General features: G+C 46.1%; 1 protein-coding gene across 5 annotated transcripts in view; it reads right to left on the bottom strand.

Moving 5' to 3' along the window:
• Positions 1-14,545, bottom strand: part of LOC104835337 (tubulin beta-1 chain) — a 17,248-nt gene that overhangs the window by 2,461 nt on the left and 242 nt on the right. For 2 of the 5 annotated variants that reach the window (XM_010573278.1, XM_010573279.1), the window contains exons 2-4: positions 14,373-14,481; positions 13,986-14,096; positions 12,717-13,771 (exon numbers count right to left, since the gene is read on the bottom strand). The exons of 2 other annotated variants lie outside the window; for them this stretch is intronic. In XM_010573278.1, the coding sequence (XP_010571580.1) occupies positions 12,717-13,771; positions 13,986-14,096; positions 14,373-14,481 (1,275 nt within the window). Of the gene's footprint in view, positions 1-12,477; positions 13,772-13,985; positions 14,097-14,372; positions 14,482-14,545 lie in introns of those variants that run through there. One more of the 5 variants, XM_010573277.1, reaches the window with a different exon arrangement.

Genomic DNA, 14,545 nt, shown 5'->3' with positions numbered 1-14,545 from the left:
GGCAGGGTCCGGGTGCGGCCCCTCCGCGGTCGGAACGCGGCTGGCCGGAGGTGCTGGAGGAACCTGGCCTTCAGCCAGCGGGAGAAAGGCCGGAATCGGACAAGGCGTGGTGCACCTTGGGCTAAAAAAAGTGAAAAAACCACCCCACCACAAAACCCGAAACAACCCACCCTAACTCCTCTTTGCACACCTGTTGGAGCTCGTCCACCTACTTTCTTGGCCTCCGCTGCACCGCAACAGCAAAGCATGCACTGCTGTGTTTTATTAGCACCCTTAACCCTGTATGTCTAGCTCAGGCCTGCTTAATCGTGCTTTGATAGAAGCACAAGAATCATCTTTTCTAGCTCAGGCACCTGAAACAAGCAGGGACTGGGTGGTGATGACAGAGCCCACAGCCACTTTCAAGCAGCGCAGCCCGGTTTAAATAGTGCTGCCAAACCTGTACATGTGGGGCTCTGATTTCAGGAACACAGAGGGCTGGCGTGAAACTACCCTGCTACTAAAGAATGGCTTTTTTCTGGGAGCAGTCCGGTGGTGATTGCAGTTTGAACACCCATGGGAATAGGATAGCTTTTTTATAGAAAAGCTTTTTTATAGCTTATAGAAGTGAAGTTACGTTCTGTCTTACCAGACACCTGCCATGCACCCCATTTTGGAAGATTTTGGATCCTGCTCCTAGCATCTCTGCTTGTTCCCTCATAGAAATAGACTGAGCTAAGTGCATGGCGGGTGACGGAGGGACAGTTCAGGAGCAACAGCGAGAACAGTATATATGAACCAACTGAGATACACGCCTGTATCTGTGTTGTTGCCATGGAGAATATCCCAAATAAATTTCAGCAGTGTCTATAATGGATTGTGCAGAAACTATTGAACTTGACTATAAAACATTAATCAATCCACAACTGTAAATTTTTCAGTAGTGAAAGTAACTTTACCACACAGCTGGCCAACCTAGCAAGGACAGCTTTACACTAGGACCAGGGAAGGGAGACAACAACCCACAATCAAATGAGGAAGCAGTGGAGAAGGTTGGCAAAGAGAATGTGAAACGACATACCTGGTGTTCAGCAAAACAGAGCTGGAGGGGGTCCACCTCACAAACAATATGGCAGTGCTGAGGGGACAGCATGGCAGGGCAAGCTCTTGCACTTTTCCCGGGAATCAGCAGGCTTGGGTGCCTCTCTGGAGTGCCTCTATGCTAACGCACACAGCACGGGCAAGAAACGTGATGAGTTAGTTAGAGCTCTGCAGTTGCAGGGCTGTGGTCTCACTGGGATCACAGAGACACGACTGGAGTGCTGCGATGGAGGGATGCAGGCTCTTTAGGAAAGACAGGCTGGGAAGGCGAGGAAGGGGAGTTGTCCTTTGTGCAGAGAGCAGCAGAAACGCACAGAGCTCTGCCTGGGGGGTGGGTAATGAGCTAGCTGGGATCTAAAGGGTCAGGATTAGTGGGCAAACCAAGGTGCGCTATGTTGTGGTGGGTATCTGCTAAACACCTCCTGATCAGGAAGAGAAATAGATAGGACCTTCAGACAACAGGTATCTGTCTGGAAGAATCCTATGGGAGATGGTTCTGGAGAAAAGAAGAGTCCAGGAGAGCTGGTTGACTTCCAGGGATCACCTCCTCCAGCCTGGAGAATGGTCCATGCCAACAAGCAGGAAATCAAGCAAAGGCAGCAGGAGGCCTGTATGGATGAACATGGAGCTCCTGAGTAAACAGAAATGTAAAAAGGAAGCATTCAGCAGGTAGAGGTAGGGTCAAGTGATCCAGGAGCGACACAGAGTCACTGTCCTCATGTGCAGGGTTAGGAAAGTCAAAGAATGTGAAGGACAGTGAGAATGACTTCTACAGGTCCACCTGCAGCAAAAGGAAGTCTAGGGAAATATATGGACCCGCTACTGAATATTGCAGGGGACATATTCAGTGACAAAAGGACATGGAAAAAGCTGAGGTACCCAGTGTCTTCACCTTGTTTTTCACTATTAAGGTTTGCCCTTAGGAATCACAAGCTTTTGAGACCTGTTGGAAAGTCTGGAGCAATGAGAATTTACTCTTGGTAGAGGATGACCAGTTTGGGAAACATTTAAATAAATTGAACAGGTAAAAGTCCACGGATCTTGATGAGATGCACCCGAGTGCTGAGGGAGCTGGCAGATATCATTGCGAGTGCACACTCTTGATAAATCTTTGAAAGGTCAAGCCAACCTGGGAGGTTCTCAAGGACGGGGGAAAAAAAAGGGTGTCACTGCTAACTTCAAGAAGGGCAAGAAGGGGAATCCGAGGAACTACAGGCCAGCCAGCTTCACCTTGATTCCTAGAAAGATGGTGGAATGAATTCTCCTGAAAATCATTTCCTAACATATTAAGGTCAGGAAGGTGACTGGGAGTAGTCACCATGGATTTACAAAGGGGCAATCATGCCTGACCAACTTGATAGCCTCCTACAACAAAGTGACTGGCTTGGTAGATGAGGGAAGAACAGTTATCATTGTTTATTTTGTGAACTTTATTTTTTTAACTGTCTCCTATAACATCCCCATAGGCAAACTGATGGGGTATGGCCTAGACAAATGGACAGCAACACGGAGTGAAAACTGGTTGAACTGCCAGGCTGAAGGACTTGAGATGAGCAATGCAAGTTCGGATGCCAGCCACTGGTAGTGTACCCCAGTGATTGATCCTGGGGCCAACACTGTTTAACTTCTTCATTAATGACTTATATGGCAAGAGAGTGCACCCTCAGCAAGTTTGCTGATGGTACAAAGCTGTGAGGAGTGGCTGATACACCAGAGGGTCATGCTGCCATCCAGAGGGACCTCAACAGGCTGGAGAAATGGGCTGACAGGAACCTCGTGCAGTTCAACAAGGGGAAGTGCAAAGTCCTGTGTCTGGGGAGGAACAACCCCATGAACCAGTACATGCTGGGGGCCACCCAGATGGAAAGCAACTTGGGAGAAAAGGACCTGGGCATCCTGGAGGACAAGTTGAACATGAGTCAGCTACGGGCCCTTGCAGTAAAGGTGTCCAATGGCATCCTGGGCTGTACTAGGAAGATCTTTACCAGCAGGTCAAGGAAGGGGATAAGCCATGGTGAGATACATCTGGAGTTTTGCATCCAATTCTGGGCTCCCCAGTACAAGAGAGAGATGGACATATTGGAGTCAGTCCAATGACAGGCCACAAAAGTGGTTAAGGAACTGGAGTACCTGTCATAGGAGGAGAGGCTGAGAGCTGGGACTGATTGTCCTGGAGAAGGCTCAGGGGAATCTTATCAGTGTGTATAAATAATTGACGGGAAGGAACAAAGAAGATGGACGCAGGCTTTTCTCCACGGTGCCCAGTGACAGGAGGAGAGGCAATGGGCACAAACCAAAATACAAGAAATTCCATCTAAATGTAAGAAAAACCTTATTTGCTCTGGCACAGGTTGCTCAGAGAGATTGTGGAGTCTCTATTCTTGGAGATATTAAAAACCTGAGTGGACACAACCCTGATTAACGTGCTCTAGCTGACCCTCCCAGGCTGAGTAAAGGACTGGACTGGATGATTTCCAGAGGTCCTGGCCAACCTCAACAATTCTGTGATTGTGTGAAAGGGAGAGAAAGAAGTGGGAGGCTGCGTGTGACCAGCAACACCAGACTGATGGTTTATTCATCTCAGTGTCACAGTACACTATAACACTATATTGCAATTATAACTGCTTCAAAACCAGCAGATTTTTCCAAAGGTGAGATAATAATTAATGTGGTAAATCATTACCACTATCAAGAAGAAAAGTAATTGGAGCCAGAATGAACAGAGTTGTTTACATATTACTCAGGTTAGCTGTGCTTAACACAATATAAATCAATGTGTAATGACACCAGTTTCATTCAATTTTTTAATCTATGGCAGGAAATACTAGTGGCTAAAGAAGTACCATATCTTTGCCCAGCATTTGGCTGCTGTGACCTTGGGAAAATACTGTGGCCATATTTTCAAAAGTGGGTCTCAGCTTGCTCCAGTGAATTGACTTGCTTATCAACTGTGGCTCTTTTTCTTGCCTAGTGCAGAAACCTCAGCTGCTTTGAAATGTCACGAGCATGAACTGGCTCAAGCTTTGCAATGTGTGTAATTACATGTGGTATTATTACACGTGGCTTTTGCAATCACAAAATATCCAGAATTGTGCTGGCACTGAGATCTTTTTACCAGATTCTCTTGAAGTTTGTGTTCTTTATATCCCAGCTGTTGTCAGTATTTTCCTTTGACACATTTCTGCAATACTTAATCACAGGCAGCCTTTGTTATTGCTCACACAACTCATGCACATACATTTCTACTTGCTATAGGCATAACCCACCCTTTTGGGCAGCGGTAGACAGTTACATCTTCTCACTACTGGTGGAACTGCAACACAACTGCATCTCTGTGGGATCCACGCAAGCATTGAAGATCTTTCTAGGTGCCAAAGTATTCCTGGTAATCTGCAAAGGACCAGCTTGAAGCATTCTAATTCCCCTCCTGAAGGCACCTGGACACTCCCTGAGATATCTTCTTCCCACATGCACACAGTGGTCTCCTCGGGCTTTAGAGTTATTCCACTAAGGATTCTGAGCTTTTATTAGGAAAGTAATTCTTAGATGCTATAGCACCAGTCTCTTTGTAGATCCCCACTGGTTTTTGGGGGGCATGTAGCTCCCCATTTTAAGACTGAGTACCTAAAGGGAGGTACATGTTTATATGTGTAAGTTCCCTCATCTACAGTAATGCTGAATATCCATGAACACACAGTGAAGCAATTAGATGTTGATTACTTGAATGTCAATTCAGAACCCTCCATTTTGGCAAACACTTTAACAAATCTCAGCCAGTAATGCTATTTAAATAGATATGGGAGTTCCCTATTGTATTTTTTAATATAGGTCCATAAATTCTAAGCGTTCGGAATTGCAAACGAAAGTCAAAACTCTCCCATCCATACAAAGGCAGTGCATGTGCCCAGGAACGCCCATGTGCCCCTCGGCAGCCGAAACTCTGCCTGCATCAAACCCTACCTTCCCAGTTTCCAAGGCAACGCTGGAGCCTGGGCGATGGATGCACAAGGGAGGCAACAGGGATCCCACATTTTCATGTCTGTCCGTAATTTGCCGTTGTTCAAAAAAGAATCGCAAATGTACAAACGTGAAAGCTGCTCAAGCACAAAAAGGTCTGCCTGTGGCTTTATTCTCATTTATTTGTGCTGGGTGATGTCATGTATTGCTCAGGCATGTATATCGGAGGCCACATGACTTTTTAAATCTTTCTGTTGGTACTCAAATGAGTAGGCTCTGTTCATTACCTTATTGTTTGCCTTCTACCTGGTAACTACAATATTCACACCTGATGAGCACTGTCTGAGGTCACCTTTGGAACCTGATGCTTAATCACTTGCAGAGTACGTTAAGATAGAAGAATATTTCTGCCAGCAAGAGGGTGGAATAATCGTGAAGGTATTTTTAATTCTAGTAATAAAATACTGAAAAGGAAAATCTATTTTTATTTCAAAATTACAACCCACTGCAGGCACTAGAAGCAATTAAATACTACAATGCTAAGCATGCTTTTATGAATGAGCAAAAGCAGTTTCCTTGTAGAGTCCTCTGTACTTGTGTTTATTGTACCTGGGGGTTTGTGCGTTTGGCCAAGAGCAAAAGAGGAGAGAGGATAAGTGTGCGAGAGAATATCACGTTACAGAGCAATTTAGGGCACTGACAATTCTAAAATGACCCGTGTTCCTTTTGAGGAATGAACTGTTTCCTCATGAACCTAATATTTCTTCCACACCCTATGGTTTCTCTTGTGAACTTAGATTATAACCTCCAAGAGTCAGGAATTTCTGTGAGTGTGGTTGTATAGGACACAGCAAAGAGAACCCCACTCATCTGGCTTCCAAAGCTACCGCAATAAACACGATCACATGTCACAAAATGACTCCAGAAAGGGAAAAATATGTTGATCGTCATCAGGCAGCGATTTACTGAGAAGAAAGGCAAAACAATGCAGCCTCTCATTATTTCCGCTTGGCACACCAGCTGTGATGGGTAGCAGCCAGATGGCTCCTGCCCCCATCCAGGCTGCACCTACCTTTCAAGATCACTCGGTAGAAGAATACGTCTGCTATCTCTACAGGCTGGGTCCTCCAGTCAAGATATGACTAAGATTCCAGCATCAATATAAATGAAATGCTGATATCACGTTTTCCAGGGTAGCTTATTTCCTGCACGTCATCGACAACAAGGCACAGATAGTGACTTTGATCTGCTAGTCACCGTTTCTTTTGTTCCTTAGCCTCCTTGCTTTATCTTGCAATCTGATAGTTACTTGTAACTCAAACTGACACAGAGCAAACTCTAAACTTCACCTTGTGATGTCTGCTAAGAGATGCAGTAGTTTGTGGTGGGATTCAATGTACATTGTTTAAAATTGCCAGGTTTCTCTGCGGGAGAGTTCAGGGTGCCGTCGCACTAGGTGGTTGTATCGACCGAGCATCTTGCTCTGCTCTCTCCTGCTCCCAGCTGCCTGCCTTTTCCTCCTCCTTTGCACCAGTTCTCCCTCTGGCACACTCCCTGATCCCCATGCCCAGTTTACTGTCCCTAACTGTGGAGTTTAGGGAGCTGAACTGACTGGAAGAGGCGTCAGACATGCCCTGGATCTGGCTAAAGGAAATAACACAAAGGTAACACCTGAAGCAGGGGAATGGGACCATTCTTTTTAGCACCTGAAGAATACTGAATCAGCCCAGCCCATGCAGCTACCCACTTCTGCAAGTGGCAGTTTTCTCGATGCCCGGGAAGGCTCTAATCCAAGCTTGCTCTTTCTCCCTGCCTGCTAGGGTGGAGCTGGAATCATAGCTGGAATTTCCAAAAAGAGAGTCATACAATTAATTTATTAATTACAAGACCAGCATTATGCTGGACTCAGAGAAGCAGACTGTAGGAAGTCAATGCTTGAATTTCATTTAATGTTTGTAAAGCTTGTTGTGAGACCATTTGAATTCTGCTTGAAAATCCCGTTTAATTATTCACTATGAAGGCAAGCAGTACCTTTCTATTACATTCAAGGAAAACGTGGAAACATTTTTCAGTGCAAAACAACAGAGAACTGTTCGCTGAACAAGCTACACAACCTGTGCCAGGGTAGCCATTTCACCCTCTGGAGCAAGTGCTCTCACGTTCTGCTTAAGCTGGATTACCATTAACATTTCTGTTTGCAATGACAGAGGCATTCTTGCCAGAAAGAAAAGAAAAAATGCCTTAAATTCACCAAGGAAGCCAAGTGAGAAAAATAATCTGACTATAAAAGGTGACATATGAATAAATTGAGACCAGTTAGAAAATCTCTACCCTACAAGAATCAAACGCTAATAAACAAGAATTTAACAAAGCTAACTTGATTTCCTCCCTTACAAATGGAATTCTGCCCGTAAGGGAAAAATGACTTTGAGTGGGGAGGAGGGAATGACCTACTCTTAAATTATTTCTTTTTTGCTTGGATACTGTGAATAGATATCCGTCTTATACACACACTTTAAAAGGACACAATTTTTCTTTCTGGCAGATTCACACATAAAATACTTGAAATAGTACTGATGCTAGGAGCAGGGAAACGGTTTGCTGCTTGTTAAACTGCTCAGGGAGAGGAAAGTTGTCTGTCACCTGCATCGTGTCCTTTGCTGGCAGAATGGCTGGGGGGGACCAGGTTTTCACAGCTCCCCCTGATACCTTCCCTGTGTCTCAGATTCAAATACTCAGAGGGCTCCAGCTGGACAAGCGTCCAGAAGAGTCAGGGCCAAAAAATGTCTTTTTCCAAAATGCACCATGGCCTCAAGCACTTTCCTGTGACAAAATGCTTCCATTTTAAATTTTCATGTAGGCAAGCTACATGAATAACAACCATCTAAAATGGAAGTATCTGAGATCCAATAGTTTGCTCTTTCCCATCTTAATAAATAACAAACAGATCAGGACAGGTGATTGCTGGAGTATCAAAAGGCAGGTGCTTAGCATGAATGAATTTTAGATTGGAAGGGGGAAAATTCTCAAAAAATCTGGGGTTTTTTTGGTCACATACAAGATCAGCTTATAACACTTATTTATAAACGTGTATCTTGAATTGAAGAAAGGGGGAAAAATAACCTTAGTTGAATTGCCTCAGGCACATATAACACATCAAAAGAGTCACGAGCTTTGTTCTGTGGAAACGTAGAAGCAGCTGAAAAATACATGGGAAGATTGAGAAGGGGATTATTTGTAAATGAGAAAACAGGGCCTCCCCTGCAATGAGCAGGTTCAGGGGAATGGCATTACCTATAGCTCTGACACAGGCTACCACATCTGAACGGTCCTTAAAAGTATATGTTCACTATGCTTTAATGTGGAATGGAAAAGTAAAATAACATCCCTTGGGAGAAAGGGTGTGTACCAAATACATGGGGTAGCCATGTGATTTCTCCAGAGAGGATTTTATCTCCTCATAGCTTTAGCAAACAAAAATATTAGGCCTCATTAAACAGAAAGCAATAACTGAAGGGCTTCCCCCTGCAAAGCACAATTTAATAGTTAACAGTGCTTCTCAAAAAAAAAAATGGAGTAACACAATGAGGTGTGGGATTGGTTTGGGTTTTGGATTTTTTTTTTGAAAAGTGATTTCAATGGAACAACCATGAAACTTGCCCTACTCAAAGCCACTACCAGGGTTCATCCTGATTTTACACATAACTGCTATGGAGCTTACAGGAAGGGGCAAAGAACAAAGGAAGTGAGGGGGGGACCCTTTCTGGTGCAGAGAGTATTGCTAGATGCCCCAGCTCTTCCTGGTGAGGTAAGAAAATTTGTCCCTCCTGCACCAGAGCTGTGGTTTGCAGTAGTGCATCACAGCACTGTCCAGTAAGGACTCTGTCAGTCCATCACAATTTCTTTAAGCACATAATATTTGCACAGATACCTAGAAGGACTTACTAGCCCTATACTCTTTTGAAGCATGTAGCATGTGATAATATCCATGAGCAGATTTCCCTGCAAAGAAGATTAGGGTTTTGCCCCATTTTGCAGAGAATTGGCTGGAGAAGAGACCAAAGATCTGGATTCCCTTCTTTCTTCAGGTTATAAATCCTATTGCTACTTTGGTTTACTGTGTTCTTTACCTCTTACCTTCTGGAAAGATACACCCCACGTTTGATTCTTAGATTATCACATCACTGGGACCATTGTATATTCAATGCAACCCAATTTCTGATGTATATGGGCACCTCACATATGTTGGGAAGAGGAGAATTGTTATTGCTCTCACTTGACAGACTGGAAAACATCTGTTGGTAAACAGCTGTAGGCCTATGTTCTCAACAGATACTTAAGTGTTTTGAAGAACCAGACCACATATTGGACTATCCTCCCACAACACTGTTGGTACAATGGCTTAGACTGAGGTCATAGAACTAAACAGGGAAGGGAAATTAGGAGAGATGGCATCTCAGTGCTACCACACCTCATTCCATTTCTATTTAAATTAAACCTACATAGTACCTAGCTGCTTTTACAGCCTTATTTGGCTTTACAGTCTTACAGCTACCAGCAGACAAACATTGAGTTGTTTGCGTTGGTCAAGACATTCTGCTAATGTGCTTAAAAATGCCACACATTTAATAAATGGAACAAAAAAAAGGAGATTGTTCTCTTCTCCAACACCATCAGCTCTAACTATCAACAGAGGAGAATGCTTCCCTGCAGGCCACCACTGACATATTGAAACAAAAATACATTGCTTGATATTATTAACTTCTATCTCCACACAAATGAGGCATTGTAAGCGGCTTAAGATGCACATCACTAAGTCTGTACTATCTATCCTCATTTCTTCCAGACAGGATGCCTCATGCAAGACCTTTAGCCTTAGAGGTGTCATTCATCACATGGACAAATACAAATCAATACCCAACAGAGGTTAAGGCAGTCAGATTACCTAATCTGAAATCCTTTCAGTGGTTCTGCTTTCTTTGTGAAACAGAAGTGCAACCATGAGCATTTGCAAAGACATCTGTTTGTTGTTTGCTATACAGCAGTCAGTCTCCAGGTTTTATAGTGAATGGTCCCCTGGATGATTGATACAGCTAAAGCTCAAAGATCCAACAGGAAAAAAAAAAGGGTACTGCAGCCCCCAGGCCCCATACAAGACTCATCCTCCCTTCTGGTTGACTTACAGTTCCTACCAAGGAGTTTTGAACCTCCCCTCTAAATCTTCCAGTACACCCTTTTCCCGTATTTCTCTCAACTCCTACTGAAATGGTGGTTTGATTATTTTTTTTAATGATTATGACTGGCAAATAAGCTGTGTAGGATTTATGAAAGGACATGTTTCTGCCTAGAGTATCTCTATTTAAGGTTTCTCTTCCTCTAGAAAAAAACAGAATACAAACAACAGCAAGCAATGTAGGATGGTGTCCTACTTTGTAGTAAGGGAGCTGTAGTGAAATGTGTCACTTGGGTAGCTATATTTAAGGGTTAGCTAGAGACAGAGTGTAATTACACTAAGAATTAGAAGCTAGACATGCTGAACACTAGTGAAACCTGCTACAGTTCCATGGCAAAAAGGAAGATCTTTACTACCAAAGACCAGGTTCTCATCTTTTAGGTAAACTTTGTTTAAATTTGTTTGCTGGCTCCCCGTCTCAGCTTTACAAACAAAGCTATATGATAAACAGTTTCAAGTGCAACCCAGCTAGGTAATTTCAAGGGAAGGTTACTGTGACAACCAGATAAACTATTATTTCCCCAAAGGGCCTGGGGCAGCATGTATTAACTCAAGTTACTAAAATAACCTCAATTTGTTTAATGCTTAATCCTAGAACTGCTCAAGTGCAAAGAAACATGAGTACTACTGTGGGTATATATGGTTGTATTTGTTTACTGGCAGTTCAGGCAGTTTTAAGTGCTTCTCGCTCCTCTTCACAGGGTGTACACCAGAAATGAAGCATATAGATGAGAGAAAAGCTTTAGCCAGTGCCTGTTGTCCGGCATACCAGGTTAATAGGCCCATCAGCAGAGGAACAGGGTACACTCAGAGCAGTGTCTGCAGGCAGTGGAGTCAATTAACAAGGCCAAAACAGGCAAGATATTACTTATGCACAGCAGCAACCTTTTAAGTCCTTATTCCAGTAATGCCTTGCAAGCATTTCATTAAAGGATCACAAAAGAGGTTGCACACATGTGGATACCAGCTCTTTCAGAGTAGTAAGGACCACAGTAACTGTAGCATTGGTAGCAGTTCTCAAAGCAACACTTTTTTAAGTACAGGAACACTCCCCTAAGTGGTGTTTAGGTGAACTAAGGACTAAGCTTACATATCGGGTAACTGCTATACTCCGTGGGGGATTTTACTCATTTTGTAGGAGTAAGAAGTTTCATAGACCCTATAACTACTGACGACTGCATTGTAGACTCACTTGGGGTTCTTGCATCCTTTAAACGTACGGCAACCTAAATCCCCCCCCTCCATCACTGTAAGGAAACCACACTTACCTTTGCACAGATGCACAACAGGGTGCTGCTGCACTGCTCTCACCTGCCTGGGTAGAGGGTCCATTTCCTGCTGCAGGGACCAAGAGCATCAAACAGCAGCCCTGTAAGCACATAACTTGGAGGCAGGAGACAGCTATTGTCAGAGTATCTATAGGTGACTGCTCCAAGATTGTATGTATGCTCTAGGCAGCCTTTTGAGCCATGTTATCTAGAAATCTGCCCATCACCTCTTATCTCCTAAAGGGAATTGATTGCCCTGAGGAGTCAATCCCTTTACAGTTAAGGGCAGCTTAGTGGCTATTTTTGGGAAACACTCAATAATGTTACACCTGAAGAGAAAGTTCAGCTTTTTAATCAGCTTCAAGTTGTCTGCTAGTACAGACCCATGCTTCTCAACATGGACTTTTTATATTTAGAGAGAAGGGTTGGGGGAAGATAAGACAGCTCAGGATCAAGTCAAATCACAGGCAGTCACCCATATGCATGTAAGATATGCCCTGGAATAAGTTAAGTAAGAGCTGCTGAATGGCAGTGGGTAAGCCTGCAGCTATCCTGTCAAATCAGTTTTGACATCTTGTAATGTGGAATTCAATACCTTCTCGCTGACCTCACTACTATGTATGTCCATAAATAGGAGTTGCAGGATTCTCAAGTGCAGTGTCTTGTTTCTATTAGCTGAGGCAGCTTTCTCCCCAACAATAGATTAGCTGTTGGACACAAGAGTGTCTAACAGTGAACCCCCAGTTTCCATAAATGAGCTACCATCTGAAGCTGAGCAACTGCAATTTCCTCATACTGCTAAATTCACCACCTGAGAAATCTTGTTTTATTGAGTTTACCTTTTCATGGAGATTAAGGATTAAACTGAGAAGTGAAGCTACAGAAAACTACACAAGAGTTATTTTCTTAATCTAGACAGAAATAAGGCAGAGGAGACAGTTTAGGACACAAAAAGCCTTTATGTTTGAGAAGTTAACCATTTCAACAGAAGACTCTGAAGTATTTTTGCAACTACTGTTACATTGGACAGTCAAGGATACAAAACTGCTGACAGAAGCAACAGTGGAGAGCACCAAATTAAAAAATGCATGCTTCAGCACAACTGCACAGATTCCTCCTCTCAATGAACACTTGCCTGCTCAGACTATACTTAACTCCTACCCATTTCAACTTTACGCCTCATCCTCCTCTCCTTCCTCTTCAAATTCCCCCTGCTCATCAGCAGTGGCATCCTGGTATTGCTGGTATTCGGACACCAGGTCATTCATGTTGCTCTCAGCCTCCGTGAACTCCATTTCATCCATGCCCTCGCCGGTGTACCAGTGCAAGAAAGCCTTGCGCCGGAACATGGCCGTGAACTGCTCCGAGATCCTCTTGAAGAGCTCCTGAATAGCCGTGCTGTTGCCGATGAAGGTGGCGGACATCTTGAGGCCGCGCGGGGGGATGTCGCAGACGGCCGTCTTCACGTTGTTGGGGATCCACTCCACAAAGTAGCTGCTGTTCTTGTTCTGCACGTTGAGCATCTGCTCGTCCACCTCCTTCATGGACATGCGGCCCCGGAAGATGGCGGCCACCGTCAGGTAGCGGCCGTGGCGGGGGGCGCAGGCGGCCATCATGTTCTTGGAGTCGAACATCTGCTGCGTCAGCTCGGGCACCGTCAGGGCTCGGTACTGCTGGCTGCCGCGGCTGGTGAGAGGGGCGAAGCCCGGCATGAAGAAGTGCAGCCGGGGGAAAGGCACCATGTTGACCGCCAGCTTGCGCAGGTCGGCGTTCAGCTGGCCGGGGAAGCGAAGGCAGGTGGTCACGCCGCTCATGGTGGCCGACACCAGGTGGTTGAGGTCCCCGTACGTGGGAGTGGTCAGCTTCAGGGTGCGGAAGCAAATGTCATACAGGGCCTCGTTGTCAATGCAGTAGGTCTCGTCCGTGTTCTCCACCAGCTGGTGCACAGAGAGGGTGGCATTGTAGGGCTCCACCACCGTGTCCGACACCTTGGGGGAGGGCATGACGCTGAAGGTGTTCATGATGCGGTCGGGGTACTCCTCCCGGATCTTGCTGATGAGGAGGGTGCCCATCCCAGAGCCCGTGCCGCCGCCCAGCGAGTGGGTCAACTGGAAGCCCTGGAGGCAGTCGCAGCTCTCCGACTCCTTCCTCACCACGTCCAGGACGGAGTCCACCAGCTCAGCGCCTTCCGTGTAGTGCCCCTTGGCCCAGTTGTTGCCAGCCCCGCTCTGACCTGGAGGGCAGACCAGAAGCAAGGTGCCGCGTTAACGCCCTTGGGAGGAACAGAGACGACGCCTCCTCTCCTGCCCTGCGGGCTTCCCCCCTCACTTCCACCCCCACGGGGCTATCGGGATTCAGGACCCCCAGGGTCCCTCCCCTGCTCGCTCCGAGCCTTTTCCGTGCGGGGAGCTCCCACTTTGGGTCTCCTCCATCCCACGCTCACTCACCAAAGACAAAGTTGTCGGGCCGGAAGATCTGTCCAAAGGGGCCGGAGCGCACGGAGTCCATCGTGCCGGGCTCCAGGTCCACCAGGATGGCACGGGGGACATACTTGTTACCTGTGGGAGGAACCAGCGCCAGCGTCACAGGAGCCCTGCCGTGCTCCCTTCCGCCTCCCCACAATTTGCTGCCCAGGACAAGGAGGGGATGAGGGAGTCCGCAGGGAGGTAGCTGGGGATGGGAATACAAAACCGCCATTTCAGCTGTGCCGGGACATCGCCCATCACGGGGAGGGCTGGGGCACAACTCCCACGGCAGGATGCACTGGGGACACCCGTGGCAGCCCCCCCTCCCCGTGGCCCCGGGCCGGGAAGCTCATTATGGAGGGGTGTTACCGGTGGCTTCATTGTAGTAGACGTTGATCCTCTCCAGCTGCAGGTCGCTGTCCCCGTGGTAGCTGCCCGTGGGGTCGATGCCATGCTCATCACTGATGACCTCCCAGAACTGCGGGGACCGGGGGGAGGGACGGACAGACGGACGGGGGGGGGGGCAGCGCCGCCACGCCCCC

This window comes from Haliaeetus leucocephalus, unplaced genomic scaffold (assembly GCF_000737465.1).
Source record: "Haliaeetus leucocephalus isolate CR32 unplaced genomic scaffold, Haliaeetus_leucocephalus-4.0 Scaffold373, whole genome shotgun sequence".
NCBI lineage: Eukaryota > Metazoa > Chordata > Aves > Accipitriformes > Accipitridae > Haliaeetus > Haliaeetus leucocephalus.
Note: the sequence above shows the minus strand (reverse complement) of the source record. Positions and strands in the feature narration are given on the sequence as shown.